This window comes from Helianthus annuus, chromosome 4 (assembly GCF_002127325.2).
Source record: "Helianthus annuus cultivar XRQ/B chromosome 4, HanXRQr2.0-SUNRISE, whole genome shotgun sequence".
NCBI classification, from domain to species: Eukaryota; Viridiplantae; Streptophyta; class Magnoliopsida; order Asterales; family Asteraceae; genus Helianthus; species Helianthus annuus.
This window is the reverse complement of record NC_035436.2, coordinates 16,818,696-16,845,799: the sequence shown is the minus strand read 5'-3', so window position 1 is coordinate 16,845,799 and position 27,104 is coordinate 16,818,696. Positions and strand designations below refer to the sequence as shown.

At 38.8% G+C, this 27,104-nt stretch overlaps 1 protein-coding gene and 1 long non-coding RNA gene across 5 annotated transcripts; one reads left to right on the top strand and one right to left on the bottom strand.

Annotated features, from left to right (window-relative positions):
- Window positions 1-1,001: 1,001 nt before the first annotated feature.
- On the bottom strand, window positions 1,002-1,862 carry LOC118491443. The gene has a single exon (XM_035989236.1). The coding sequence runs from the start codon at window positions 1,860-1,862 to the stop codon at window positions 1,002-1,004; it is 861 nt and encodes a 286-aa protein (XP_035845129.1).
- A 10,688-nt stretch (window positions 1,863-12,550) lies between these two features.
- LOC110935863 lies at window positions 12,551-21,595 on the top strand. Of its 4 annotated transcripts, none has more exons than XR_004892124.1 (3): window positions 12,551-12,918; window positions 14,431-15,984; window positions 17,429-21,595. It is a non-coding gene; the product is annotated as an uncharacterized LOC110935863 (long non-coding RNA). The 4 variants fall into 4 exon arrangements; XR_002589503.2 differs by lacking the exon at window positions 12,551-12,918 and having other exon boundaries at window positions 13,798-15,984; window positions 17,429-18,945; window positions 20,458-21,595; XR_002589504.2 differs by lacking the exon at window positions 12,551-12,918 and having other exon boundaries at window positions 13,812-15,984; window positions 17,429-17,560; window positions 20,458-21,595.
- Window positions 21,596-27,104: the final 5,509 nt, after the last annotated feature.

Sequence of the window (27,104 nt, the reverse complement as noted above, 5' to 3'; positions counted from 1 at the left end):
CTAACTCAGTTAATTTTTTGTGGTTAAATCTGACCAAGTGGACCACACATGAGGGTATTTTGGTCATTTACTCTCATGTGAGGTCCATTTGTTCAGATTTAACCACAAAAATACCCTCATGTGGGGTCCATTTGGTCAGATTTAACCACAAAAAAATTAACTGAGTTAGGGCTAAAGGACATAAGTTGCAAGGGTTTGCAAACATGGAGTACGTTTTCTGTAATTATTGAAGACAAAGGACACAGTTTGCACTAAGTGACATACATAAAGGACGATTTTTTTAATTTACTCTTAACACATGTGGATTTAGAAAAACTATTATGAAAGCTAGTGTAACTGTTAAATGTTAATAAACTACTATGATCTTTTGCGTATATAACACATACCGGTTAACACAGCTGATTACAATGCCTATGCTCCATATTTAGACACAAATCATGTGCCTGCAAATAAAAAACATCATCAGAACATATATTTATATTCAAAAACTATAATAATAATAATAATAAATGGAGAGAAAAAATTACCTTCAATATCATAGACAACGAATATCTTTCTAAACACTTCGGTTAACTACAAACTTTTAGTTCCAACAAAAGTCAACTGGTCAAGTATTAGGACAACGCACAAAAAATTAAAAGACCATGATGTTTGAATTTGATATTTCAATGTTGAAAATACATACACAAGAAACCTCAAATCATGCAGTTACAACTTTACTGAAATACTGAGCGGGACAAATTATTCCTGCAAAACTGTTCTAAATTACCTGATTCATTAAATTACAGTAAAAACCAGAAAAAAAAAACAACATTCTAATCATACAACAAAGCAACCAAACATGGCTGCTGATAAATGTGGTGTAACGTTCCATCACGAAGAATAATTTAACGGTTCCAAAAGACGGTGTCCCGAATTGCGGTGTGCTATTAGACCCGTTAAACACCACAAGCCCGGTTAAAATACAGCAATGTTAGATCATAAAGACATAAACTTCTATATCATTCCTCAAACGCATGTGTGCATATCCTCTCGAGAAGTATCGGCGAATCTTCTCCGAGTTGCTGAGGGTTTAGCTCCATCGCAACCCGAAAATCTTGCAAAGATATTGAACGTTTTGTTTCATGATCCAGTCCAGTTTTGATTGGCCTTGTAAGTTCATAACAAGACCTTACTATACGTTTCAAATAAGCATTTAATCCGATATTTAGTGCGTTTGCACCATCCACTGACACACCTTGTAGACCTTGTGTTGCGACTATGGGCTCCATGCGTGCCCGCAATGTTATTGTATCTAACAAACAGTTGGTGTGGGACCCACCAACAGATTTAGTAGGTTGTGCAGCCCTGCGAGACCCACCTATACTCACTGGGTAATAAGGAATCCCAAGTGGTGCATGTAGTTCTTGATGATGATGCACGGGCCTTCGAGCATCATTTGGCCCGTTACTAAAATCTTCTGAATGTGGTCCGAGAGCACTTTTACGGTCTCCGCCTTTTCGTTCACGCCCCGTAGTTCTTGCCTTTCGTGGAGACGTTGGCAAAACGTCTCCATTTGGTATAATCGGGCCCGGCCCATTTTGATGGAACACACCATCTAAAGGTTTCTTGTTTCCATCCGGAACTTTCTTTGCACAAGCATTCCTTAAAATCGAACGAATTAACTGATTATGAAGCGAGATACCATCCCTCCCAACTGTTCTTACACAAAGTTTATCGAACTCAACCTTGCTTAACTTCAAATTCAAAAACTTGTTCAAATAGTCGAAGTATTGCTTCGATCTTTCGGGTCCGAGCTTTCTGATTATCTGACCTTTTAACTCACTAAGATTGATCCATAAATGCTGCTCCGGTGGTTGCATTTCTCACAACAAAACTTCCATAAAACGCTCAACAGGTTTTAAATTTACGACTTTATCAAACTTAACTAAATTAGGGTTTCACTCCATCTACAAAATCCCATCTTCCAGAACAAACTCAACCCATTCAACAACAATCCACATGAAGCATACTGAAAACACATCATTTACAAGTTACGGTTCCTAACTAACTCTCCCTCCAAAACACAGTTACCAAATTATTCGAAATCCAATCCGGAACCACTCAAAACCCTAACCTCAAATCACATCTACACCACACAAAATCCCTAAAATTTTCAAAAACAAACACCTCCTTCCATCTCAAACTCCCCTCACAACATATTAACAACCTCCAAATCTCAACAACAAACCCTAACTAGTAACCACAACTTCAAACATCACAAATCAACTCAACTTTCAGTCCTCCAAACATCAAATTAGTCAACTTCTTATACCATTCATATCATTAACCTCTAAATCTCAACAACAAACCCTAACTACAACTTCAAATAGCAAAAATTAACCAAAACAGCTGAACTTTCAGTCCTCCAAACAGCAAAATAGTCAAATTCACACACAATTTCAAGCCAACAGCAACAAATTGGGGAAGTTTAACTATTTTAGCTACTAATTCACTCTAACAACAAACAGAAACCGGTAAACCTGACCTTATTGCATCTGTAACCGAAATTGAGATTCAGAAAGCCTTAATTCTGTTCGATTTTACAATCTTCAAACTGTTTTGGATCGTTTGAACGCAAATTGATTGCAGTTGCGTTCGATTCGTGTGTCAATTTGTTGAAAAGATGTTATTGCCGGAGGAATCGATGCGTTGCGGTTGTGTTTCGCCGGACGGTTTTGGTTCCGGTGGATTTGAATCGGAGTCTGGTTTTCCGATCGGGTTTTCTGTTTCTCTCTCTAGTTTCTCTCTCTAGGTTCTTGTTCTGACTCTTTTCATTTCGTTTATGTGAGAATTAGTTTTTGTGTTGTTGCAAAACAAACCCTTTGTCTTTGGAGATATGTACATATAAAACTTTTCTTAGAGCATTCACATCCAATCCACTAAAAATATACATACATTCCACTAAAAAACAACTCCTATATCAATATATTTCCACTAAAAACAAATACTTTTTCTCTCTCCTTTTCAATATATATTACATTTTCTCTCTCCCCTACTCACAACCACTTTCAAAATATATTAAAAAATTATACAGGGTGAACAGTGTCCCCCCAAATATACAGATGAACAGTAACATTTTCTCTCTCCTCTACTCACAACCACTTAAACCACTTTTTATAATTTAAAAACCCATCTCTCAAAATTTGGTGGATAGAATGTGAATGCTCTTAGGATGGCAAAAAGACTATAACCATGGGCGAAGCTTTTAAGGGGTGGGAGGGGGCGGCCGACCCCCCGAACTTTTCGCTCAGTAGTGGAGCGTATCTAGTTTTCGTATAGAAATTTTAGGGTATATACGTTTTCGACCCCCCAATTTTATAGAATTTTTTAGGTCTAGTGACTTCCGCCTCCTCAGTCGGAAATCTCAAGCTTCGCCAGTCTATAACCGACATGAATATTTGAAACCCGAAACATTTGGGATGAAATCATATAATAGGAATTTTTATTTAATTTTTCGTTTGGAATATGTATTTGATGATAGAATATGCATTTTGTATGTTATGAGCTTGAAGTACAAACTTATCGTTTATAGTTTATATCATCATGAAATTTACATAATTTATATATTTTAAACATTTTTCTTGGTGATGCTAATATGTATGCCACTTATCATATTTTAATTCGTTATAGTGATTGTATATATTGTGGTAAGAAACAAATGTACTTAGAAATCTCATCGGATTGTTTTTAACACATTAGTGTGTGTACACCTGATGATTGGAGATATGCATGATACATGACAGGTAATTACTCAAAGGGTAATGAGCTGGGTATAAGACACAATTTTACAATCACATGTGAGACATGAGACGGAGATTACTTATACTTGTCTCATTTCCAACCATATCATACATGAGTATCCACAATGCTCTAAAAACATCACGTTATCTCTGCCAGTGGCGGATCCAGGGGTGTTTTGGGGGTTCCCGGGAACCCCCTCGGTTTGGAAAAAAATGAAAAAAATAGTGGAAATTTTATGTGATTTTAAAAAAATTGTGAGAATTAGTGAAAATTTACCAGAAGGAACCCGGTAGAAAAAAATTCTGGACCCGCCACTGATCTCTGCCCACCTGTCTGGGATTTTGTTATACGTGTATGTGTATATATATATATATATATATATATAGGATAATGCTAGATAAAAAACCCTAAAATTCTTAGAAAACTTTGGAAACCCAAATGGGAAGCCATTTTTACCCAACCTCCCGACATTTTTTTTTTTGAAAAAAATTACACATGTAATATACATGTTTTAGAGTGTTTTGGGCCAAAAAAAACAAAAAAGCGCCGAAGGGATTTTTTTAAAAAAAATAAACAAATTTCAGCTCCTAACACGTGTTAAGCAAAAAAAAACAGAATTTCGCTGAAAATTGCTGAAACTTGTTTTTTTTTTTTAAAATATCCCTTCGGCGCTTTTTTGATTTTTTTGGCCCAAAAGTCTTAAAAACATGTATATTACATGTGTTATTTTTTTCAAAAAAAAAATGTCGGGAGCTTGGGTTTTCTCGGGTTTTTTATATATATAGGGTTTTCTATCTAGCCCTACCCTATATATATATTTCCAATCTTAATTTTGATATTGAATAAATGTTGAATTGTACTTGCTCACAGTTGTTGCATATATGAGATATTTGGAAGCTAATGTTGCTGAAGTGCAAGGAATTCTTGGAAGCAAGCAAAGACTTGGAGGGTTTATATATCAAATGTGTATATTCTTGTGTGCCGGATAACAAAGTCTAAAAGCTAGAGGACTACTCTAGACAGCTTATGGATATATAATACTGAGAAACAATTTATTTAGGAAGAGAGTCTGAATCAGTATTTTTTGTTCCCACTTCATATTCACATATCAAAATGTCATTTTTGTTGAATTACTTTTCGTTTGTTGTTCATATTATCTCTTAGAGAGTTGAATTCCCTGTTAGTTATTTGATATAGGTATTTGAGTTCTTGAAGTTGTGTGAGAGATTTGGGATTAATTTGTGTTCTTTTGTATCGAAATGGTCTTTGAATTGTTAATGAAGAAATTAAGTTTTGTGTTTAATCTTGGGTTTGTAAGTTTTCCTAGAAAAAAAAACTAATACACCTTCTATCAGTGGCGTATCTAGAAAAAACGTCAAGCGGCAATGTTTCAAAAATTTATTTTCTACAGGGCAGCAAAATTGAAAAAACGTCATTTTTTTCCAAAATTTACACTACCGTCGGAACGTTAAAGGGGTAGCGGAGGCTACCCTTTATTATATGGTATGTCCGCCACCGCCCCTATCTTCTCATCCTCTCATAACGTTCAGTTTTGGGCGTCAGTACATCGCCCACTCTCTCCTTACTGGGAGCGAAAAACTATTCTAACAACATGCGTTGCAATGTTATGAGAGACAAAAGAGTGTATGCATTAGTTTCAACAGTTATAGATAATATTAAGATTATTTGAAATAGTTTCTTAATATATGCTTAAAGTGTTGTAGCAGTCAGTATATGTCATTTGAAGGTGTGGAAAGGTGAACATGTTGGAGTTCAGTTAATGGAAAACCAAAAATATGAGTTCCAACAAGAGGACCATTGTGTATTATTTTAAAACCACTTCATGTTTTTTTAGTTTATTTACATGAAATTATAAAAGGTATACATCTTCTATTAGTTGAAACATGTTATGAATTTACATCGAGATATATGGTAAACCGACAACAAGTTGCGCCGCTACCCCTTTTTGAATAGCAAAACTAAGTCTTTTAAAAACTACGTCCATAGATCTCGGAGTCATAACATTACTATGCATGGCCCTTTGAACTCGACTAAGTAGGTCTACATCCTCTGATGCCAGGAAACCAAAAGTATCAAAAGTATATTGGTAGTGTGCTAGACTCGATCCAAAAGTGGAACAAATCGAGACCGGTCTAGAGTCGGTCGTAAATTTATGCATGGCCCGCTCTTTGATTTGTATTTTTTTTTTTTTATCAAAACTATATTTCTAGTTTAGTTTGATTTAATAAAACCTGTAAAAACAGATGAAACCTGCAACCTTACCGGTTATCCAAGCATTTTTAACCTACTTCCTCATTGTTTCATTGACCAAACTTTCAGATGAATCTTCATGTAAAGTGGGCATCATTGTATTTCATTTTATTTACGGTTATAATCAATGGCGGGTTCATAAATTTTTAGCACAAGGTTCTGTTACGAACCTAATCGTTAACCAATTGATCCAAAGAAAATAGATCGAAGCCTGAAAGAAAATTAGAGAGAAACCAAGACTTAATTCATATTTCATTCATAATCCTCATGAGAGTACTTGTTGCAAAATATATAAACATGCAAAGCAAAGACACGTAAAGGAAAGAAATGAATGCTAGTAAATGGAAAACGTGTGCATGGTTGCCAGAAATCATGCACACATCTTCCTTTTTATAGATTGTCACTAATTCTTATTATTTTTTTTCAAATCATACAAGGTTTCCACTAATTTTTTTATACATTTTTCAAACCGAGGGGGTTCCCGGGAACCCTCAAAACATTCATGGATCCGCCCCTGGTAATTGTTATTATATTAATTGTTAAATTCACCGTCCATTATAAGGAGAGACACTATTTTATATACCATGATATTGCTACGCCAAATCCCTTTGGTTGATCTAGGGACTGAAATTTTCAATAGGAGTTTTCTTTTTGCTGGTTAATTTATATTATACCTAAAAGATTTAATTATCTTATATCATTTGGCTTAATAAATTAGTATATTTCTTGGGTTTCAGTAAGTGAATTCTGTTGAAGTATATAATCCATTTCTTCAGTTTTTCAAATATATATATTGGTATGGTGTCAAATGATGCGCAAGTCATGCACGCACATGACCATATCCACACTTAACAATCAACACTTAGCTCGTCTCAAGTTTCTTGCGTGGGTTAAACCCACGGATGTGTAATAACGACAGCTCATATAGTACACTCAGTACAAGTGGCTGCAGCAGCATGCAGCCAATCAATATGCCCTAGGCTCTGTCTAGTCGATCCACACGATGATCAATCGTGCATGGAACAAGAAGTACAAAGGACAGTGACGCGTAGCCAATCAATGTGCACCCCTCACTGTTTCATGATCTCCACTCACAGCTAATGGCATACGCGACAACAAGTACATTTGGAGGATGATGTGTAGCCAATCACTGTGCGCCATCACACTTCCACCTTCGCAAATACTACATGTCGTGTCAGAAGGGACAAAACGGATATAACATGTGATGCATTCAATGGTCACTACGATACTAAGGATCCCACCATGGCTTTATACCTCGAACAAGCTACGTTGCTCATGCAACGCTTTCAGTCTTGCTCTTAGGATCTAAGTTTTAACTTGTGTGCTTTAGATGGACAATTATGTATGAATGATAGTATAAAATGGAATTGCAGCGTAATTATATGAACACACAAATTTGGAAAGATATCAAACTTGTGTTAATGATTTTAATCAAAAGGTTACAAATATGATTTTACACTCCCCCTCAGCTTGATCACTCACTTCTGTTCGCTTGATCACTCACTTCTGTTCATACAATAAGGATGTCAAGTGATGAAATAGATCTCAAACATGTGAGATCTATTTATACTAAGTACAAACACTTGTTCGCAATCAAGGCTGGCATCACCCTGATAGCGACATCTAACATTCCTAAAAGAAAAGTTTTCACCTTGATGGAATTAACAACCGATTAAATATACTAAACATGTGTTTTGACTAACACTGTTACATTGATAAAGTCATTTATTAATTTACGTATGATTTTCAGAGTTAAAAATGCATAAACCGACGAAAGGAGTAAAATTCATGGCGAGATACAAGACTTTCACAAGAAACCAGGAAAGTCACATGCTCCCCGTGTTCCACCCACACGCCCTTGTGCTTCATTCCCTAAGAAAAAGACAAAAGATGACTTCTGACACGAGGTTATGCCTAGTCAATAACGCCCCCATGTCAGTCTTGCAGCAGAACAAGAATATATAGGCCACCATGCATGGGTCGTGCCTACTTGGCGCGCCCCCGTGTCAACCCTCACCAGATCAAGATAACATAGGCCACCACGCATGGGCTCGTGCTTCTTTGGCACGCCCCCATTTCGTATCTTCAGAAGATTTGGAGATCTTCGATTTTTTGGGACCCACCTCACACGCCCCATGTCTATGTATGAACCTGGTCAAAAAAAGACAAAAAAGCTCAGCTGACTACTCACGTGGGGTCGTACCCCCTTCTGATTCAACCTATAAATAGAGTGCTTGAGTTGCCATTCTCCTCATCCTTTGGCACCCATTCTCTCTTACTCACCACCACTATCCACCACATTTCCACCACTACCCACCACAATTTCCGTCTAGAATAGAGTTCGCTTTATCTTAGGATCCAGGATTGTAAGAACTTGTATTTATAACAATTCAATCTTGTTGATTAACATGTTTATTCATACAAACTTGATGATGTTTATCATTATTATGGTCATTCTTGGTTAAAGTTCTTGCATCATTTGGTGAAAAAAACCTTTAATGTCTTTTTAATTTATTAATTTTGGACTTTTCATTTGGTGTGTGTTAATGACTTTGAATATGATTTTATTATATTGAAAGTGAGATTAAGCCATCCATTACTTTGTGTTTGTTGATTAAACATCCGTGTCTTTACGTTTTTATAAATACAGTTAGCTACTTGGAGGTGGGGGGTTAGAAGTGTGGTTTGGGTTAAGTTGTCACACCCCAACCGATGGCGGAATCATCGGGGCGCAGCACTGAGCGAAACAGATTGTCCAGAAGTTTCCACAACAACTATTAATACACATTCAGTTTAAAATGATACGTCCCATACCGTATCCCGAATAAATAACAAGTTATTACAGATAACATCCAAACAATTAAATCCTGTTCCGACGACTCAGATTCAAATTAAACATAAATGTTGTTCAAATGCCCCTAAAGACCCAGACTGACAAGATCTACAGACAACTATGCCCTAGTTGCTTGTTCCTGACAGACAACCATTTGTTGGGGGCCTCTAAGGCTTTATTCTAGCTTCACTTCCCTAGCAAGCAAATACCTTAAACACCTGTCACATACGTTAAAATAAAGTCAATACATGAAATGTAAAGGTGAGCATACAAGTTTAATAATAGCATATAGAGTTCGAATAGTTTACGCATAACCAGCACGTACACAGAGGGAAATGATGCATGTTAATTATCGACATGGACCTATCGATACCAACGACTGCGGGTTGACTGTCCGAGACAGTTCGCAATACATGATTACCACCGTAATCCATGCAAGTAATTGTCCTTAACAACCCCCGTGTGAACGGGTGCTGAGTCCAAACTATAGTACTACGTTGCTAAGGCAGGTAGACAACATTCCACATGTAAACATAACAACAAGCATACACTTAGTCACGTAATACATGCAATCGGTTAGCGTTCAAATAGTTTGAATAGTGTGTTCGATTGTGATTTTGATAAGTAACGTATGTAACACCCAAAAGTGCTAAAGCAAAAAGGGTTCGAGTATACTCACAGTGATTGGTTATGGAATGAAGGGAGCCCTGAGAGTAGGGTTAGCCTGAATAGTTCGATAGCACAACAATGAGTAACGCGGAAATGCAAACAAGTGTAAATGGATCGAATAGCCTGGTCGATCGAACAGCAGGTTCGATCGAACGGGCTGTTCGTTCGGCTTGAAAGTTTGTTTGAATAATCCTGTCCGATCGGCCGGTAGGCTCGATCAGCTGGACCATTCGAGTGGATTGTTTCTTCCTCTGATGTGTTTGTATGTGATGGTTTGAACTTTTGAAGTTTTCGTTGTAGTATTTGAGAACACTGAAGTGTTCTTACCTTTCAGGTCGATCGATCGAACGGTCCGTTCGATCGGCCGGCTTAACCGATCGGTTAGGAACTTCAGAAGTGGTTCTCAGCAGAATGTCACTCGATCGAACAGTCTGTTCGATCGGCTGGCATTCCATACTACGAACGAGTTGCAAAATCGATTAAGTGTTGAAGCATAGTATCTCATGATCCGAAGAGTAATGTTAACCAATCGAGTAGCGTATTTGATCGAACATCACTTCGTCAATAGCATACTTCATAAAATTTGAAAAGTGTGGAACCATGTGCTAGCCGATCGGCTGGCCCGGCCGATCGGCTGGTATGTTCGATCGGCTGGGCTGTTCATTCGAACAGCCTAGCCGTTCGGCCAGCATTTCTGACCTGGTCGGCCTTTCGTCTAACACTTGGCTGTTTTGGTTGTTTTGATATGATTTTAAGGTATTCTGATAGCGAGTTAAACCATAGAACGTGGGTTCTTACTTGCTTCACCGGTTCGGACAGGAATCACCCAAGTCCGGCCGGTGAACTGCTCGAAACGGTAGTTTGATGTTTAACCCGAAATCGGTGAACCTTGTAGATAGTATCCGAATCTTGAACCTTTTAACCGTTAGAATGATTAGTTAGTCGGTTCGAGCTCCGTTTCTATCGGTTTTTAAGGTTTTGAGTGTAAAATGTTGAAGAAAAGTTGGAAATCCTTCCATGAAAATGTTAAGATTCTTACGAACCCTAGTTTGTTTATGTGGAAATCGGTCAGATCTAAGCTATTCATGGTTGAATGAGGCCAAAGTATGATGTTCTTCAAGAATACCATGATGACATCACCCAAGAACACTTAGATCTTGGTGATTTCACGGTTAGAAATCAAGTTTTGAAAGATAGAAAGGTGTAGAATCATGTAATGATCAGAAACGTACAATAATTAGAGTGAAAACTTACCGGAGTTGAAAGAAATCTGAGAAAAGGTGAAGAACAAGGCTGGTTCGGTCAGAGCTTTCCAAAAATAGAAAGGGTGACAATGACAGGGCTATTTATAGGCCTCCCAAAGAGGAAAGTGTCAACCGATCGGCCAGGATCTCCGATCGAATGGCCTGCTCGATCGGCCAGGAAAGTGCTAGCCGATCGGCTGGCCTGTTCGATCAGGATGCTTCCTGTTCGATCAGCAACCCTTTTCGAATGTTTCACGATGGTTTTCGATATTTCGATTTCGATAGACGATGATACGAATACGATAGAGTTCCTAGTCAAATTACTTTCAGTCCCAACTACTATATCTAACATACAATCACCTATAAGTCACGTTTCGATGTCGGTTTCGATTGAGTTTGATTGCTTTTCGAGTTTCGATTCGAGTTTCGATTGATTCGGTTGAATACCACACAAAACATAAAGTAAACATGCACAAGTAACACATAAGGCACACACACACGTAAGTATTACCATACCAGTTTCGCATAGTTGAAGTCTCGAGTTCGATTGATTGATTTGATTAACTTGATTATTGATTGATTAACTTTATCGCATTGTTACTTCCTATTATTCACAGTCGTAAATCGGTCGCATTGATTAAACATTCGATCATTTCATTGAGACAACACTTACTCCACATAGTACAAATAAAACACAAAATCGACTAATTACAGTCAAAGAAGTCAAAGTTGACTTGGACTTTGACTTTGACTTTGACATTCGAAAACACGGGGTGTTACAGCCTCCCCTTGTTTAGGGAATTTCGTCCCGAAATTAGGCTCGAAGCTGCACATCACCGTGAGTCATTTTACCAATTTGATGCTTCAGATCTATTTAAACAACTGCGGGTACTTGGCCTTCATGTCGCTTTCGAGTTCCCAGGTGAACTTCGCGCCTCGCTTGCCTTCCCATCGGACTTTCACGATAGGGATGCGTGAACGCCTGAGTTGCTTGGTTTGGCGATCCATGATTTCGACTGGCTTTTCCACGAAGTGTAAGGTTTCGTTGACCTGAAGATCGTCGAGTGGTACGATTAGATCGTGATCAGCGAGGCATTTCCGGAGGTTAGACACATGGAAAGTCGGGTGGACGTTACTAAGTTCCTCCGGTAGTTCGAGTCTGTAGGCGACTTTTCCGATCCTTTCCAGAAATCTTAAAAGGTCCAACATATCGAGGCGCTAGTTTCCCTTTATTGCCGAATCTGACTACACCCTTCCAAGGGGATACCTTTAGGAGTACGTAGTCGCCAACGTCAAATTCAAGGGGCTTGCGTCTTCTATCGGCGTAACTTTTCTGTCTACTTCGAGCTTTTACCAAGTTGTCTCGAATTTGGTGGATTTTGTCAGTCGTTTCTTGTAGAATCCCGGGACCGGTTAGTTGCGAATGACCGATCTCGTGCCACACAATAGGCGATCGACATCTCCTACCATATAAGGCCTCGAACGGTGCCATTTGAATGCTAGCATGATAGCTGTTATTGTACGAGAATTCAACTAGTGGCAGGTGTTTGTTCCAACTACCACCAAAATCTATGACACACGCCCGGAGCATGTCTTCAAGAGTACGGATCGTTCTTTCAGTCTGTCCGTCGGTTTGTGGATGGAATGCAGTACTCAGATTAAGCGACGTACCAAGAGCCGCTTGAAAAGTTTCCCACAATCGAGAAGTAAACCGAGCATCACTGTAACACCCCAAAACTCGAATTATTAAATTCGTTAGTAGGTTACCTTGGGTAATTAGATGAAGTACAACAACTAAGTTATTAAACTTAGTTAAATGTCTAATAAATAAGTAAAGGAATGAAGTTTGTGGCAACTATGATGATGTGTTAGAGTTGAGGGACCTAGATTGCCATAATGTAAACTAAAACTTAATAAAAAAAAGAGAGAAAAATAAAACCACAACACACACTGTGCGTGTGTGTGGTCGATCGCACAAGGCAGAGGGAAAGGGGTAAACCCTAATTCTCAAGAAATCTCCAAATTGAAAAGGGAATTGAAGGTTTTTAGGATGCATGTAGCAAGATTATCGATCTCCTAAGTGTTCTTCACTATCAAGTAAGTTAAATTATGTGTTTTAATGATAGTTGGTGAAGTGGGTTTTAGTCAATCCGTGAAATCTTATGAAATTGAACATGTATATATGTTAGATTCACCATATAGAAGGTGTCTTGTGCTTGAATTTGAATGTATTGAAGATTTGAGGAAAAACCCACTTGTTCAAGTAGCATGGTAATCTTGTAGTTGTATAAGTTAAGTAATTTTGATGAATGAATGATTATGTACTAATGTATCGTTAGCTAATCATGTTGTAGGAGGTATGAATCATGTGAAATTGGTCGAATGATTGAGTTTTTGTAGTTACTAATGGGTTATGCATAAAACTCATGTACATGATGCTTAAAATGTTGTACGCCCGCCAAGTGTTTGATAAAATGCCTACAAAGTTTGTGTAAAATAGTTAGTAAATTCGTCACTTTTGACAGCCTTAGATAGTCATCTTGTAAAGGCCGTATCACATTCGTTATTAGGAGTTAGACAACGAGCCTTATATCGTTGAAAAGGTTGTTTCGCATATTACATTTCATATTTGGTCATAAGAGGCTGGTTATGAGATTAAGTGGGTCAAAACAGCATGAAAAGTTAGTAAATTCGTCACTTTTGACAGCCTTAGATAGTCATCTTGTAAAGGCCGTATCTCATTCGTTATTAGGAGTTAGACAACGAGCCTTATATCGTTGAAAAGGTTGTTTCGCATATTACATTTCATATTTGGTCATAAGAGGCTGGTTATGAGATTTAGTGGGTCAAAACAGCATGAAAAGTTAGTAAATTCGTTTTGACAGCAAGCTGTTTGGAAACATTTCAGCTTCTGTGCTGATTTTGTAAAAATCATATAAAATCATAGGAATGTCCGATTGTTACGATCTTTATATGCTTAGAAAGATCTCTGAGTGTAGATCATTTCATATTTGAACATGAAGAACTGAATCAGAAGATAAATGGGTTAAAAAGTGTCGTGAACAGCTGCTGCGCAGAAAGTGGCTGCACAAATTTTAGTATATATATTCAGTAAAATTAGTTGTATTGTTATGCACACTTGTATGAATCATGAACTACTGATTTTAATAAATTATTAGTAAGTTATTTGATTGTTTTAAGTGCCTAAAACACTTACCAACTAGTTTATGCATATAATTGCACCAACGGGTCGAAACGGGTTGTTGATAGAAAATAGTAGAATGGATGTGTAAAAAACCAAGGTGTTAAGAAATGGTATGAAATGTTTAACATATGAAGCAAGTTGCCTAACTTAGAAAAGGTTATCATTCTAAGTATGGAATTTTGAAAGAATAACGAACATGATGTAAATACATAATTATGCATGCTAGAAGCTCATGTATGACTGTTGTGATGATGGAATGATAAATTGTTAGATTGATTAGCATTGTAGTATTATGATACATGTTGAACTCGATAAGCGATTGACACGTGAATAGAAGTGTGATTAGTGGTGCGTATGATTATGTATACTAACTATTGAATGGATGTAATGGAATGAGATAATAGGGACGTGTCAAGGAGAGGTCAAGCATAGGAGGATAACGGGTCAAGATAAGGCAAGGTGACAAATACACTTAATGGAGTACTCGAGGTAAGTGAATTTCGATTCACTTTTTAGTAGGTTTAATAGATTTTAATACTTATGTTTACGAAACATCATGAAAGAACATGTAATAATCAGAAGTACAAAGCCAATAATGCCTCATTATTGAGGAAGGTTGTATTAAGCCGAAAGTAAATTGGTGGGTTTAAACGGGTCGAATTTTATGTGCATATGTTGCGTAATGTAATGAAATTTGTTATGGTTAAGACCTTGGGTAGGAATTTTTAGTCATTATGTAAGGGGAACACTTCCCGGACCATTAGGAACAAGTTTTATATGATTCGGTTGTCGGTTAGTTAATGAACGGATTGTTTCATGTTAGTGTAGGAAATTTTATAAGTATATGTGTATAGGAACCCAAAGGGCACGTGGGTTGAATCATAGATTGTTTATACTATGTAAAGTTGTGAATGTGACATTCCGGCATAAACCTACATGTAAAAGAAGCTTGTGTATATATTCGTGATTAATTGATTGTGCGTAGGAAGGAACATTGGCATGTATGAAGGTACGCATGTATATGTAAGTGTGTATATATATATATATATATATGTATGTATGTATGATAATAAGTACGTAGGTGTGAATGTATGTGTGAATGAATGTTCAATGCTTAAGACATATGCATGAACGTTATCAAAGTGTTTGAGTATTTATGGTTACTAATGATGTGCGTTGAGTTGGAATGTAATGTAGGTATGGGATCGTTGGCTTCATGAAGAAATGGAGCTGGATTTGGATAAGAGTATTTAAGAAAGCGCTTGGACAATTCCACGACTACTTTATAGAATGCTCTACGAAATTCTATTATATAGTTTAATGTTGTATGGTATGTTAATGACTAATGGTTTGGTTGTACGTGGTGTCCACAGGTATCGCTTGGGTTTTCTCTACATTTATCGAAGTGAAGCGGACTTAGTTCGAGTTGAGAGCAAGGATTGTACGGGGTAGAATGGTCACATAGTGTAACTCATATAGATTTTGAAGTATTTGAACCTTCATGTGTTTGATATGTCTATTAAAGAACGAAATTTTTGGGCTCTTGGTTTCCGCTGCGTCGTATTTTAAGTTATTATACGTTAGTCTTACAGGGAATTGTTCTTATTACGAACGGGTCATGCCCGAATTTTGTTAAATAATAGTATGATAATATTACATTTTGGAATGTGTAATTTGGGCGTTACAAGTTGGTATCAGAGCCCTGGTTTGAGGGAAATCAAGTATGAGGAGGCAAATACTTGAACTCAAACCTGTGTGCTCTTGTGACGAGAAACCCGTACAATCCAAGACTCGATCAAGATCTAAAGGTAGAAGCAAATGTAAGTATGAATTTAAGTATGTTTATGAAGAAACTAACATTATGTTGTGTGTAAGATAAGCATAGTTGTTTGGATGAGGATGATCCACGACTGTGGTCTCGGACTGACACCAATGCATGTAATAAGACCATTGCCCAGGTACGTAAATTTTGCATAAGGGTGCATGTAATGCTAAAAGTTATCGAGTGAAGGAAAATTTTAATGAAATATAATAATATAATGGAAACGAAGTTATGAAAATGTTACACGTGCCGAAACCTAATTCTTCGGACATAAGGTGACGATTACACGAAGACACGAAACTAGTATATGGATTGTGTACCTGGCCAGTACACAAGAAACATAAGACGTTCGTGAGACCGTAATGATTGTTACAGGTATGTCCGATAGGATTTGGTAGCGGCTGGGTGTGTGGGTGAAATGGGTAGTAAGACTCTCGGGAGGTTGAGAGTACTATGTAAGGGTGAAAAGTATAAGTGATAAGAATGAAATATTGAGTCCATAAGAAAGTATGGATTGACAATGTATGAATGCAATGTTTGAATCCGCGAGACGGATTCAAGGATGAAAGATATGAATGCAATGCTTGAGTCCGCGAGACGGATTCAAGGATGAAAGATGTGAATGCAATGCTTGAATCCGCGAAACGGATTCAAAGAATGAAAGATACGAATGATGCAAATCCCTTGCGGATTTGATTATGCTAAAGAAGGTTATGATAAGCTATGCAAATCGACCGGTTCAAGTTGAACAAGTCGAGTAAGGATAGGGTACCATCTGTTTAGAACGGGTGGTCGTGAATGCAATAATAAATGTATGAAGTTCAACCCGTTATACGGACAGAACGAAATATTTGTGTTGAACACAATTAACTCGATTTTACCGAGGCGTAAGTGGTATGCTTGAATCTCATTATGAGAATATATGCCATTACCCATTTAATTAGATACTCGAATGCGTAAAAGAAATGAAAGTATATAAGCGAATGGAACTAAAATGTTGGTGTTGTAAGCGAAATAAGTATTATGACTAACCTTTAAAACGGGAAGGGTAAAAATTTGCAAGAAAACACTGGAACAGTGAAGCTATGAGGTCGTAAGCATGTTTGAATTGAAAAAGAGTACAAACGTGTACTTCGATACGCATGTATATAATAAGAAATAAGTGGCAGTTGACCTCGAAAAGTCAAACTGCAGAAGCTGAGAAATAATTTGGTTTCAAACCAAGGGAGTGCTAGAGAAGAAAGGAAATGTGTAGTGTAGTACACCAAATGAGTTAAAGAATTACGAAATAATGATTATGTGTTTACCCGTCAAGAATGGGTCAAACAATGAGAATGATATATATATATATATATATATATATATATATATATATATATATATATATTAAGAAATGGTCATATATTGACCCGTTATGAATAAGCTTAACACACTAGTGCTTTAAAAAGAATCTTGGAAGTAGTAATATGTAAACAAGGAGAAGTAATAAACATCATCTTTAAATGAACTTGAATGAAACGTGATAATCCCCAATTTTATAATGAGTATGGCAGATATCATAGTGTGATAAACCTATCTAGGTCAGTGAAAGAATGGTCATAAGCGAAAGCTCGTCACACGGATAAACGAGGTCGATACGAAACATGGTATGGATGGGGACGAAGAGGACCGACTCGTTGCTGCATGTTCAAGTACTGCACCAAGGTAGTAAGGTTAGCAAATTATTTAATATATGAAGGTACGATGCTCGAATCCCTCAAACCTACGCTCTCGTGAAAGTGTGTTCGTTTCTAAGCGCCACGCAAGTAAGTGATTTAAGGATTTCGAGCTATGCTTTTAGATGAAAACGGAAATGGGTTATGGATAAATTACTATTATAACCCGGGTTGGGACGTTATGGGATGTTAGGGAAGGTTTCGGGACTGCCCGAGACCATTTCTGGTTGGAAAAAAAAAGAGACCCGGGAACAAAAAAAAAAATTTTGGTCAAACAGCGTCTGCACACCAGAGAGCCCGTCGGCGACGGCCTTTATGCCGTCGGCGACGGCACCCCTCCACCTGACGCGCTAACTGTCTGTCTACGGGCAATGTTTAGCGACGGGACCTTCCCGAGCCCGTCGGCGACGCACCATGTGCCGTCGGCGACGGGTCCCCCTTATCTGCTTATGCTGAAATTGTTTGTTTATTAGGCTAAGGTCCTTAATTCAGTTCTAGCATTCATTAAACACTAAGAACACCCCAGATTGATTATGAAGCTAGGAAATTCAAGACAACTATCGTGTTTTAATGATGAATGTGTGGGAAGTTATGTATGCGAACGAATGAAATAAGTAACACATCTAGAATGTTTGTAAAGAAAGATTGGGTAAGTTTATAAAAATTTTACGCTATCATTGAGAAAGTACCTCCGTATGAATAAGTACGATATGTTAAATGTGTACGAATGAACGAGATTGAATGCGGAAATGAATAAAATAATGATGACTAGGGATTGGTTTTCGCAAAGAAGTTTGAAATCTTGATAAGTATGAATAATATGTCAGGATGCTAGTTTCAAATTATGGACTATGGGATCTGTGATTAGGCAATTTCTCACAACATGCTTATGTAAGTCGTCCAATGTCACTTGAATGAATGAACGAACGAAGAATAAAACTAGATGGGTTATAGAAGAAATGAAAGAGGTTTCGGGGACGAAACCTTCTTTAAGGGGGATAGATTTGTAACACCCCAAAACTCGAATTATTAAATTCGTTAGTAGGTTACCTTGGGTAATTAGATGAAGTACAACAACTAAGTTATTAAACTTAGTTAAATGTCTAATAAATAAGTAAAGGAATGAAGTTTGTGGCAACTATGATGATGTGTTAGAGTTGAGGGACCTAGATTGCCATAATGTAAACTAAAACTTAATAAAAAAAAAAGAAAGAAAAATAAAACCACAACACACACTGTGCGTGTGTGTGGTCGATCGCACAAGGCAGAGGGAAAGGGGTAAACCCTAATTCTCAAGAAATCTCCAAATTGAAAAGGGAATTGAAGGTTTTTAGGATGCATGTAGCAAGATTATCGATCTCCTAAGTGTTCTTCACTATCAAGTAAGTTAAATTATGTGTTTTAATGATAGTTGATGAAGTGGGTTTTAGTCAATCCGTGAAATCTTATGAAATTGAACATGTATATATGTTAGATTCACCATATAGAAGGTGTCTTGTGCTTGAATTTGAATGTATTGAAGATTTGAGGAAAAACCCACTTGTTCAAGTAGCATGGTAATCTTGTAGTTGTATAAGTTAAGTAATTTTGATGAATGAATGATTATGTACTAATGTATCGTTAGCTAATCATGTTGTAGGAGGTATGAATCATGTGAAATTGGTCGAATGATTGAGTTTTTGTAGTTACTAATGGGTTATGCATAAAACTCATGTACATGATGCTTAAAATGTTGTACGCCCGCCAAGTGTTTGATAAAATGCCTACAAAGTTTGTGTAAAATAGTTAGTAAATTCGTCACTTTTGACAGCCTTAGATAGTCATCTTGTAAAGGCCGTATCACATTCGTTATTAGGAGTTAGACAACGAGCCTTATATCGTTGAAAAGGTTGTTTCGCATATTACATTTCATATTTGGTCATAAGAGGCTGGTTATGAGATTAAGTGGGTCAAAACAGCATGAAAAGTTAGTAAATTCGTCACTTTTGACAGCCTTAGATAGTCATCTTGTAAAGGCCGTATCTCATTCGTTATTAGGAGTTAGACAACGAGCCTTATATCGTTGAAAAGGTTGTTTCGCATATTACATTTCATATTTGGTCATAAGAGGCTGGTTATGAGATTTAGTGGGTCAAAACAGCATGAAAAGTTAGTAAATTCGTTTTGACAGCAAGCTGTTTGGAAGCATTTCAGCTTCTGTGCTGATTTTGTAAAAATCATATAAAATCATAGGAATGTCCGATTGTTACGATCTTTATATGCTTAGAAAGATCTCTGAGTGTAGATCATTTCATATTTAAACATGAAGAACTTAATCAGAAGATAAATGGGTTAAAAAGTGTCGTGAACAGCTGCTGCGCAGAAAGTGGCTGCACAAATTTTAGTATATATATTCAGTAAAATTAGTTGTATTGTTATGCACACTTGTATGAATCATGAACTACTGATTTTAATAAATTATTAGTAAGTTATTTGATTGTTTTAAGTGCCTAAAACACTTACCAACTAGTTTATGCATATAATTGCACCAACGGGTCGAAACGGGTTGTTGATAGAAAATAGTAGAATGGATGTGTAAAAAACCAAGGTGTTAAGAAATGGTATGAAATGTTTAACATATGAAGCAAGTTGCCTAACTTAGAAAAGGTTATCATTCTAAGTATGGAATTTTGAAAGAATAACGAACATGATGTAAATACATAATTATGCATGCTAGAAGCTCATGTATGACTGTTGTGATGATGGAATGGTAAATTGTTAGATTGATTAGCATTGTAGTATTATGATACATGTTGAACTCGATAAGCGATTGACACGTGAATAGAAGTGTGATTAGTGGTGCGTATGATTATGTATACTAACTATTGAATGGATGTAATGGAATGAGATAATAGGGACGTGTCAAGGAGAGGTCAAGCATAGGAGGATAACGGGTCAAGATAAGGCAAGGTGACAAATACACTTAATGGAGTACTCGAGGTAAGTGAATTTCGATTCACTTTTTAGTAGGTTTAATAGATTTTAATACTTATGTTTACGAAACATCATGAAAGAACATGTAATAATCAGAAGTACAAAGCCAATAATGCCTCATTATTGAGGAAGGTTGTATTAAGCCGAAAGTAAATTGGTGGGTTTAAACGGGTCGAATTTTATGTGCATATGTTGCGTAATGTAATGAAATTCGTTATGGTTAAGACCTTGGGTAGGAATTTTTAGTCATTATGTAAGGGGAACACTTCCCGGACCATTAGGAACAAGTTTTATATGATTCGGTTGTCGGTTAGTTAATGAACGGATTGTTTCATGTTAGTGTAGGAAATTTTATAAGTATATGTGTATAGGAACCCAAAGGGCACGTGGGTTGAATCATAGATTATTTATACTATGTAAAGTTGTGAATGTGACATTCCGGCATAAACCTACATGTAAAAGAAGCTTGTGTATATATTCGTGATTAATTGATTGTGCGTAGGAAGGAACATTGGCATGTATGAAGGTACGCATGTATATGTAAGTGTGTATATATATATATATATATGTATGTATGTATGATAATAAGTACGTAGGTGTGAATGTATGTGTGAATGAATGTTCAATGCTTAAGACATATGCATGAACGTTATCAAAGTGTTCGAGTATTTATGGTTACTAATGATGTGCGTTGAGTTGGAATGTAATGTAGGTATGGGATCGTTGGCTTCATGAAGAAATGGAGCTGGATTTGGATAAGAGTATTTAAGAAAGCGCTTGGACAATTCCACGACTACTTTATAGAATGCTCTACGAAATTCTATTATATAGTTTAATGTTGTATGGTATGTTAATGACTAATGGTTTGGTTGTACGTGGTGTCCACAGGTATCGCTTGGGTTTTCTCTACATTTATCGAAGTGAAGCGGACTTAGTTCGAGTTGAGAGCAAGGATTGTACGGGGTAGAATGGTCACATAGTGTAACTCATATAGATTTTGAAGTATTTGAACCTTCATGTGTTTGATATGTCTATTAAAGAACGAAATTTTTGGGCTCTTGTTTTCCGCTGCGTCGTATTTTAAGTTATTATACGTTAGTCTTACAGGGAATTGTTCTTATTACGAACGGGTCATGCCCGAATTTTGTTAAATAATAGTATGATAATATTACATTTTGGAATGTGTAATTTGGGCGTTACAATCACGGTCAGAGATGATGTCGCGAGGCGTACCATGATTACAAATGATCTCGTCGGTGTAGATTTGGGCTAGTCGTTCCACCTTGTAGCTTCTCGTATTGGCAAAAAGTGGGCTGATTTGGTTAGACGATCAACTATAACCCAAATACTGTCGTGACCTGATGGCGTGGGCGGAAGTTTCGTTATGAAATCCATAGCTATACTCTCCCACTTCCATATAGGTATTGGTGGTTGTTCGAGTAAGTCAGAAGGTCTTTGATGTTCAGACTTGACTCTTGCGCAAGTTAAGCAACTTCCAACGTAAAGAGCGATATCACGTTTCATACCCGGCCACCAGTACTTGTAACGAAAATCCTGGTACATTTTATCGGCACCGGGATGAATAGAATATCGGGACTTGTGGGCTTCATTCATGATAATCTTTCGCAAATCGGTCCGCTTAGGGATCCAAATTCGGTCCAGATAATAGAATATCCCATCTGATTTGCTTACTAACTGAGGTCCATCGTGGTAGATCCTCTCTATCTTCAATGTACGCTCGTTAAAGCAAGTATGTTGAGCTTCGCGAATAAGGGTTTCGAGGTTATGCTGGGCTTGAATGTTTCGGATACTGAGCACGTAACTCTTTCTGCTGAGGGCGTCGGCAACAACATTCGCTTTGCCTGGGTGATAGCGAATCTCACAGTCGTAATCGTTGAGGAGTTCTACCCATCGGCGTTGACGCATATTAAGTTCCCTTTGATTGAAGATATGTTGTAAACTCCTGTGATCAGTGTGGATTGTACACTTAGTGCCATACAGGTAGTGTCGCCAAATCTTTAATGCAAAGACAACCGCGCCTAGCTCGAGGTCATGGGTTGTATAGTTCTTCTCGTGGATCTTGAGCTGTCGAGATGCGTAAGCTATAACCTTGTCTCGCTGCATGAGAACACAACCAAGACCATGGTTGGAAGCATCACAATAGACAATGAAATCGTTGCTTCCGTCGGGCAGCGTAAGAATCGGTGCGTTGCACAGCATGTGTTTAAGGGTTTGAAAGGCAGACTCTTGTGCGGTTCCCCACACAAAAGGCTTGTCTTTATGCGTAAGAGCGGTAAGCGGCACAGCGATCTTGGAAAATACTTCAATAAATCGTCGATAATAGCCCGCTAGTCTGAGAAAAGAACGAACTTCAGACGGGTTCTTAGGCGTAATCCAACTTTTGACGGCTTCAATCTTCGCGGGATCGACATGTATTCCCTGACTATTCACGATGTGACCCAGAAACTGAACTTCCTCTAACCAGAATTCACACTTGGAGAACTTGGCGTAGAGTTGGTTCCCCTGAAGTAACTCGAGAACCAAACGTAGATGTTGCGCGTGTTCGGCTTTCGATTTGGAATAGATCAAGACATCGTCAATGAACACGATGACGAAACGGTCTAAGAAAGGCTTACACACGCGATTCATCAGATCCATAAAGACTGCGGGTGCGTTTGTTAAACCAAAAGGCATAACAACGAATTCATAGTGGCCATATCGGGGTCGGAAAGAGGTTTTAGGTATGTCTTCCTCTTGAATCCGCAATTGATGATAGCCTGAACGTAGATCGATCTTCGAGAAATACTTGGCACCTTGCAGCTGATCAAATAAGTCGTCGATTCGAGGTAATGGGTATCGATTCTTAATGGTTAGCTTATTCAATTCCCTATAATCGATGCACATCCGGAACGACCCGTCCTTCTTTTTGACGAAAAGGACTGGCGCGCCCCAGGGAGAGGTGCTTGGGCGAATAAAGCCTTTTTCGAGCAATTCCTGGAGTTGGTTCGAGAGTTCCGGCATTTCGGATGGAGCGAGTCGATAAGGAGCTTTGGCAACGGGGTTAGCTCCAGGAATGAGGTCAATACGAAAGTCGATATCACGACTTGGCGGTAGTCCTGGGAGATCGTCAGGGAACACCTGAGGAAACTCACGGACCACTGGAACATCTTTGACTTCAACTTTCTTTTTCTTTTCCTTCTCCGCTACTACAATGTTGGCCAAGAAGGCTCGGTATTCCTTGCGGAGATACTTGCTGGCTTGAATACACGACATAAGCTTGAGACCTTTCGACGCTGTTTCACCGTATACACATAGAAGATCACCATTTGCGAGCGAGAATCGAATCATCTTTTCAAAGCACACAACTTTAGCATGGTTTTCGCGAAGAAAGTCCATGCCTACTATGACATCAAAACTTCCGAGTTGCATCGGAATAAGATCGATTGGAAAGATGTGATTGTTGAGCTCGAGAGTACAATCACGAAGAACAGAGTTAGCTGCGACAGTTCTTCCAGTAGCGACTTCGACTTCGAATGACGAGGATAGATAAGAGCGCTTACGACTAAGGAGCTTCTCAAATTCAAACGACACAAAGCAGTTATCGGCTCCAGTATCAAACAAACATGATGCATAAATACCATTCACAAGGAACGTACCATTAACCACGTTGTTATCCGCCTGAGCCTGACGGGCATTGATGTTGAAGGTTCGGGCATGGGCTGCTTGCTGCTGTTGCTGAGGCTGCTGTTGTTGCTGCTGGGGTTGCTGGGGTTCTTGCTTAACTACCCTGTTCGGGCACCTGTTTGCAAAGTGGTTAGGGTCACCACATGCAAAGTAGACTCGAGCATTGACCGCAGGTGCTTGAGCAACTTGTTGGCCTTGAGGGGCGGGGAGTAGAGCTTGATTGACAGTAGCTTGAACTGGGGCTTGACGGGGACCATAGCGACAGTTCGCAGTGAAATGACCGTAAAGGTTGCAGTGAGCGCAAAAACGACAGGCTAGACCCACTGGATGATGATATGAGCATGTCGAGCAGAGCGGGTGAGGGCCTGTGTATGCACGCTTCGCTGGCGTTGCATTGATCACTGGAGCTGAGCGGTGGTGCTGTTGCTGCTGAGCTAGTACAGCTTGTAGAGGAGCAGCAGTTGTTGCGGCAGCACAGCTCTTGTTGCTGGAGCTGTTGTTGTTGTGCTTCTTCTTTCTTCTTGATGACTTGGAAGGTTGAGCAGGCGAGTCGGTGGGTGCTGCGGTGGCTTGGTGCAGAGACTTGGTATGCTTATCCCAAAAACCAGACTTCACTCGCTTGTCATTGATCTCAGCGGCGAGTAAGTAAGTCTCTTCAATCGTTGCTGGCTTGGCGGCGTGAACAAAGTCGGCTACACATTCGGGCAGGGCTCGAATGTACTTCTTGATGGTTTGATCTGGGGTCTTGACCTGATCGGGACATATGATGCTAAGTTGCTTGAAACGAGCAGTGAGAGCAGCGTTGTCTCCATCCTTCTGCTTGATGGTCCAAAATTCGTCCTCCAGCTTTTGGCGTTCATGAGGAGGGCAGAATTCGTCGATCATAATTGCCTTCAACTCCTCCCATGTTAGCTCGTAAGCTGTATCATTTCCGCGCTTGTTTCGTTCGGCCGTCCACCAGTCTAGAGCACGGGACTGGAAGACGCCAGTAGCATTGAGTGTGCGGAGATTCTCAGGACAGCCGCTTTGGCGCAGAGTGACTTCGACCGAGTCAAACCAGTGAAACATGGCGGTAGGGCCATCTTCTCCGGTGAACTCTTTGGGTCCGCATGCTTTGAATTGCTTGAAACTGAAAGCAGCTTTGCTAGCATCTTTGGGTGCGTCTGTTCGTGATTCTTCAGACGACTTGCTGGCGTTCTCATAAACGTTGCTCACAGCCTTTGCTACACTTTTGGCGATGATGGCGGCAAGACGCTTATCTCTCTTTTCCTGACGAGTCAAGTGGTGTCGGGATCCAGACGACGACATGGTCTGCAACAGACATCGTCACGGGACTCAACACAACGCAATCGAATCTCACCTCACACGTTTAGACTACTAAAGCTTAGGAACACGTCGGAACACATATCACATAAGCACATAAGCACATAACCACAGATACATGTAAACACAGAAGCACATAAGCATGTAGGCACGTAGAGCACAGAGTTACATAAACACAGAAGCACATAAGCACCTAGGTATTTAATCACAGATGCAGTCAGAATACAGAAACCTATCATTCAAAGCTTGTGTGTCGTTCGTATGGCGATCGCGTATAGCATACTGAATAGCATCGTATAATATAGTCTACCTTAGTCATAGCATAGCATAGCATAGCATAATACCGTCTAGATTGTAATTGAATATCGAATTGAGATAGAATAGCAATGCGAGTCGTGTGTGTTGATCGAAATGGCAGTAGAATCGAATAATGTCCAAAATATAAACACGTAAACAGATAAAGCACACAGAAACACATAAAATCAACGGATCATCAGAGTACACGGCTGCGGTTCTCAGAATCAAAACGCATAAAATCGAGAGGTAGATTGTCTGCGGCTACTAGACATCGACTACCCAAAGCAATCCGACTATTCACAGTGGACTTGTCGTCACTTTCGACTTTAAGGGTCGTGTCTCTGCCTCGATTCTTGGGCTTTCCACACGCATCCTCTAGGTCGTACTTGTGAGTTCAGGTCGTTGGAGTCCGTCGAAGCTTTGGTGAGAGGAAACATATCCGGAATAAATTGCCAAGGTTAGGGTCTAACCCTTGGCTTAGCAATTTCTTCCTTGTTTTTAGAAAATCTAAGGAGAATTTTCATCAAAATGGGGATTTCACTCCTGATTTGGTACACAGAGGGAAATGACGCATGTTAATTATCGACATGGACCTATCGATACCAACGACTGCGGGTTGACTGTCCGAGACAGTTCGCAATACATGATTACCACCGTAATCCATGCAAGTAATTGTCCTTAACAACCCCTGTGTGAACGGGTGCTGAGTCCAAACTATAGTACTACGTTGCTAAGGCAGGTAGACAGTATTCCACGTGTAAACATAACAACAAGCATACATTTAGTCACGTAATACATGCAATCGGTTAGCGTTCAAATAGTTTGAATAGTGTGTTTGATTGTGATTTTGATAAGTAACGTATGTAACACCCAAAAGTGCTAAAGCAAAAAGGGTTCGAGTATACTCACAGTGATTGGTTATGGATTGAAGGGAGCGCTGAGAGTAGGGTTAGCCTGAATAGTTCGATAGCACAACAATGCGTAACGCGGAAATGCAAACAAGTGTAAATGGATCGAATAGCCTGGTCGATCGAACAGCAGGTTCGATCGAACGGGCTGTTCGTTCGGCTTGAAAGTTTGTTTGAATAATCCTGTCCGATCGGCCGGTAGGCTCGATCAGCTGGACCATTCGAGTGGATTGTTTCTTCCTCTGATGTGTTTGTATGTGATGGTTTGAACTTTTGAAGTTTTCGTTGTAGTATTTGAGAACACTGAAGTGTTCTTACCTTTCAGGTCGATCGATCGAACGGTCCGTTCGATCGGC

What these genes read in the sequence shown, in the direction of transcription:
- LOC118491443 (XM_035989236.1), bottom strand. Translation starts at nt 1,862, where the DNA reads ATGCAACCACCGGAGCAGCATTTATGGATCAATCTTAGTGAGTTAAAA.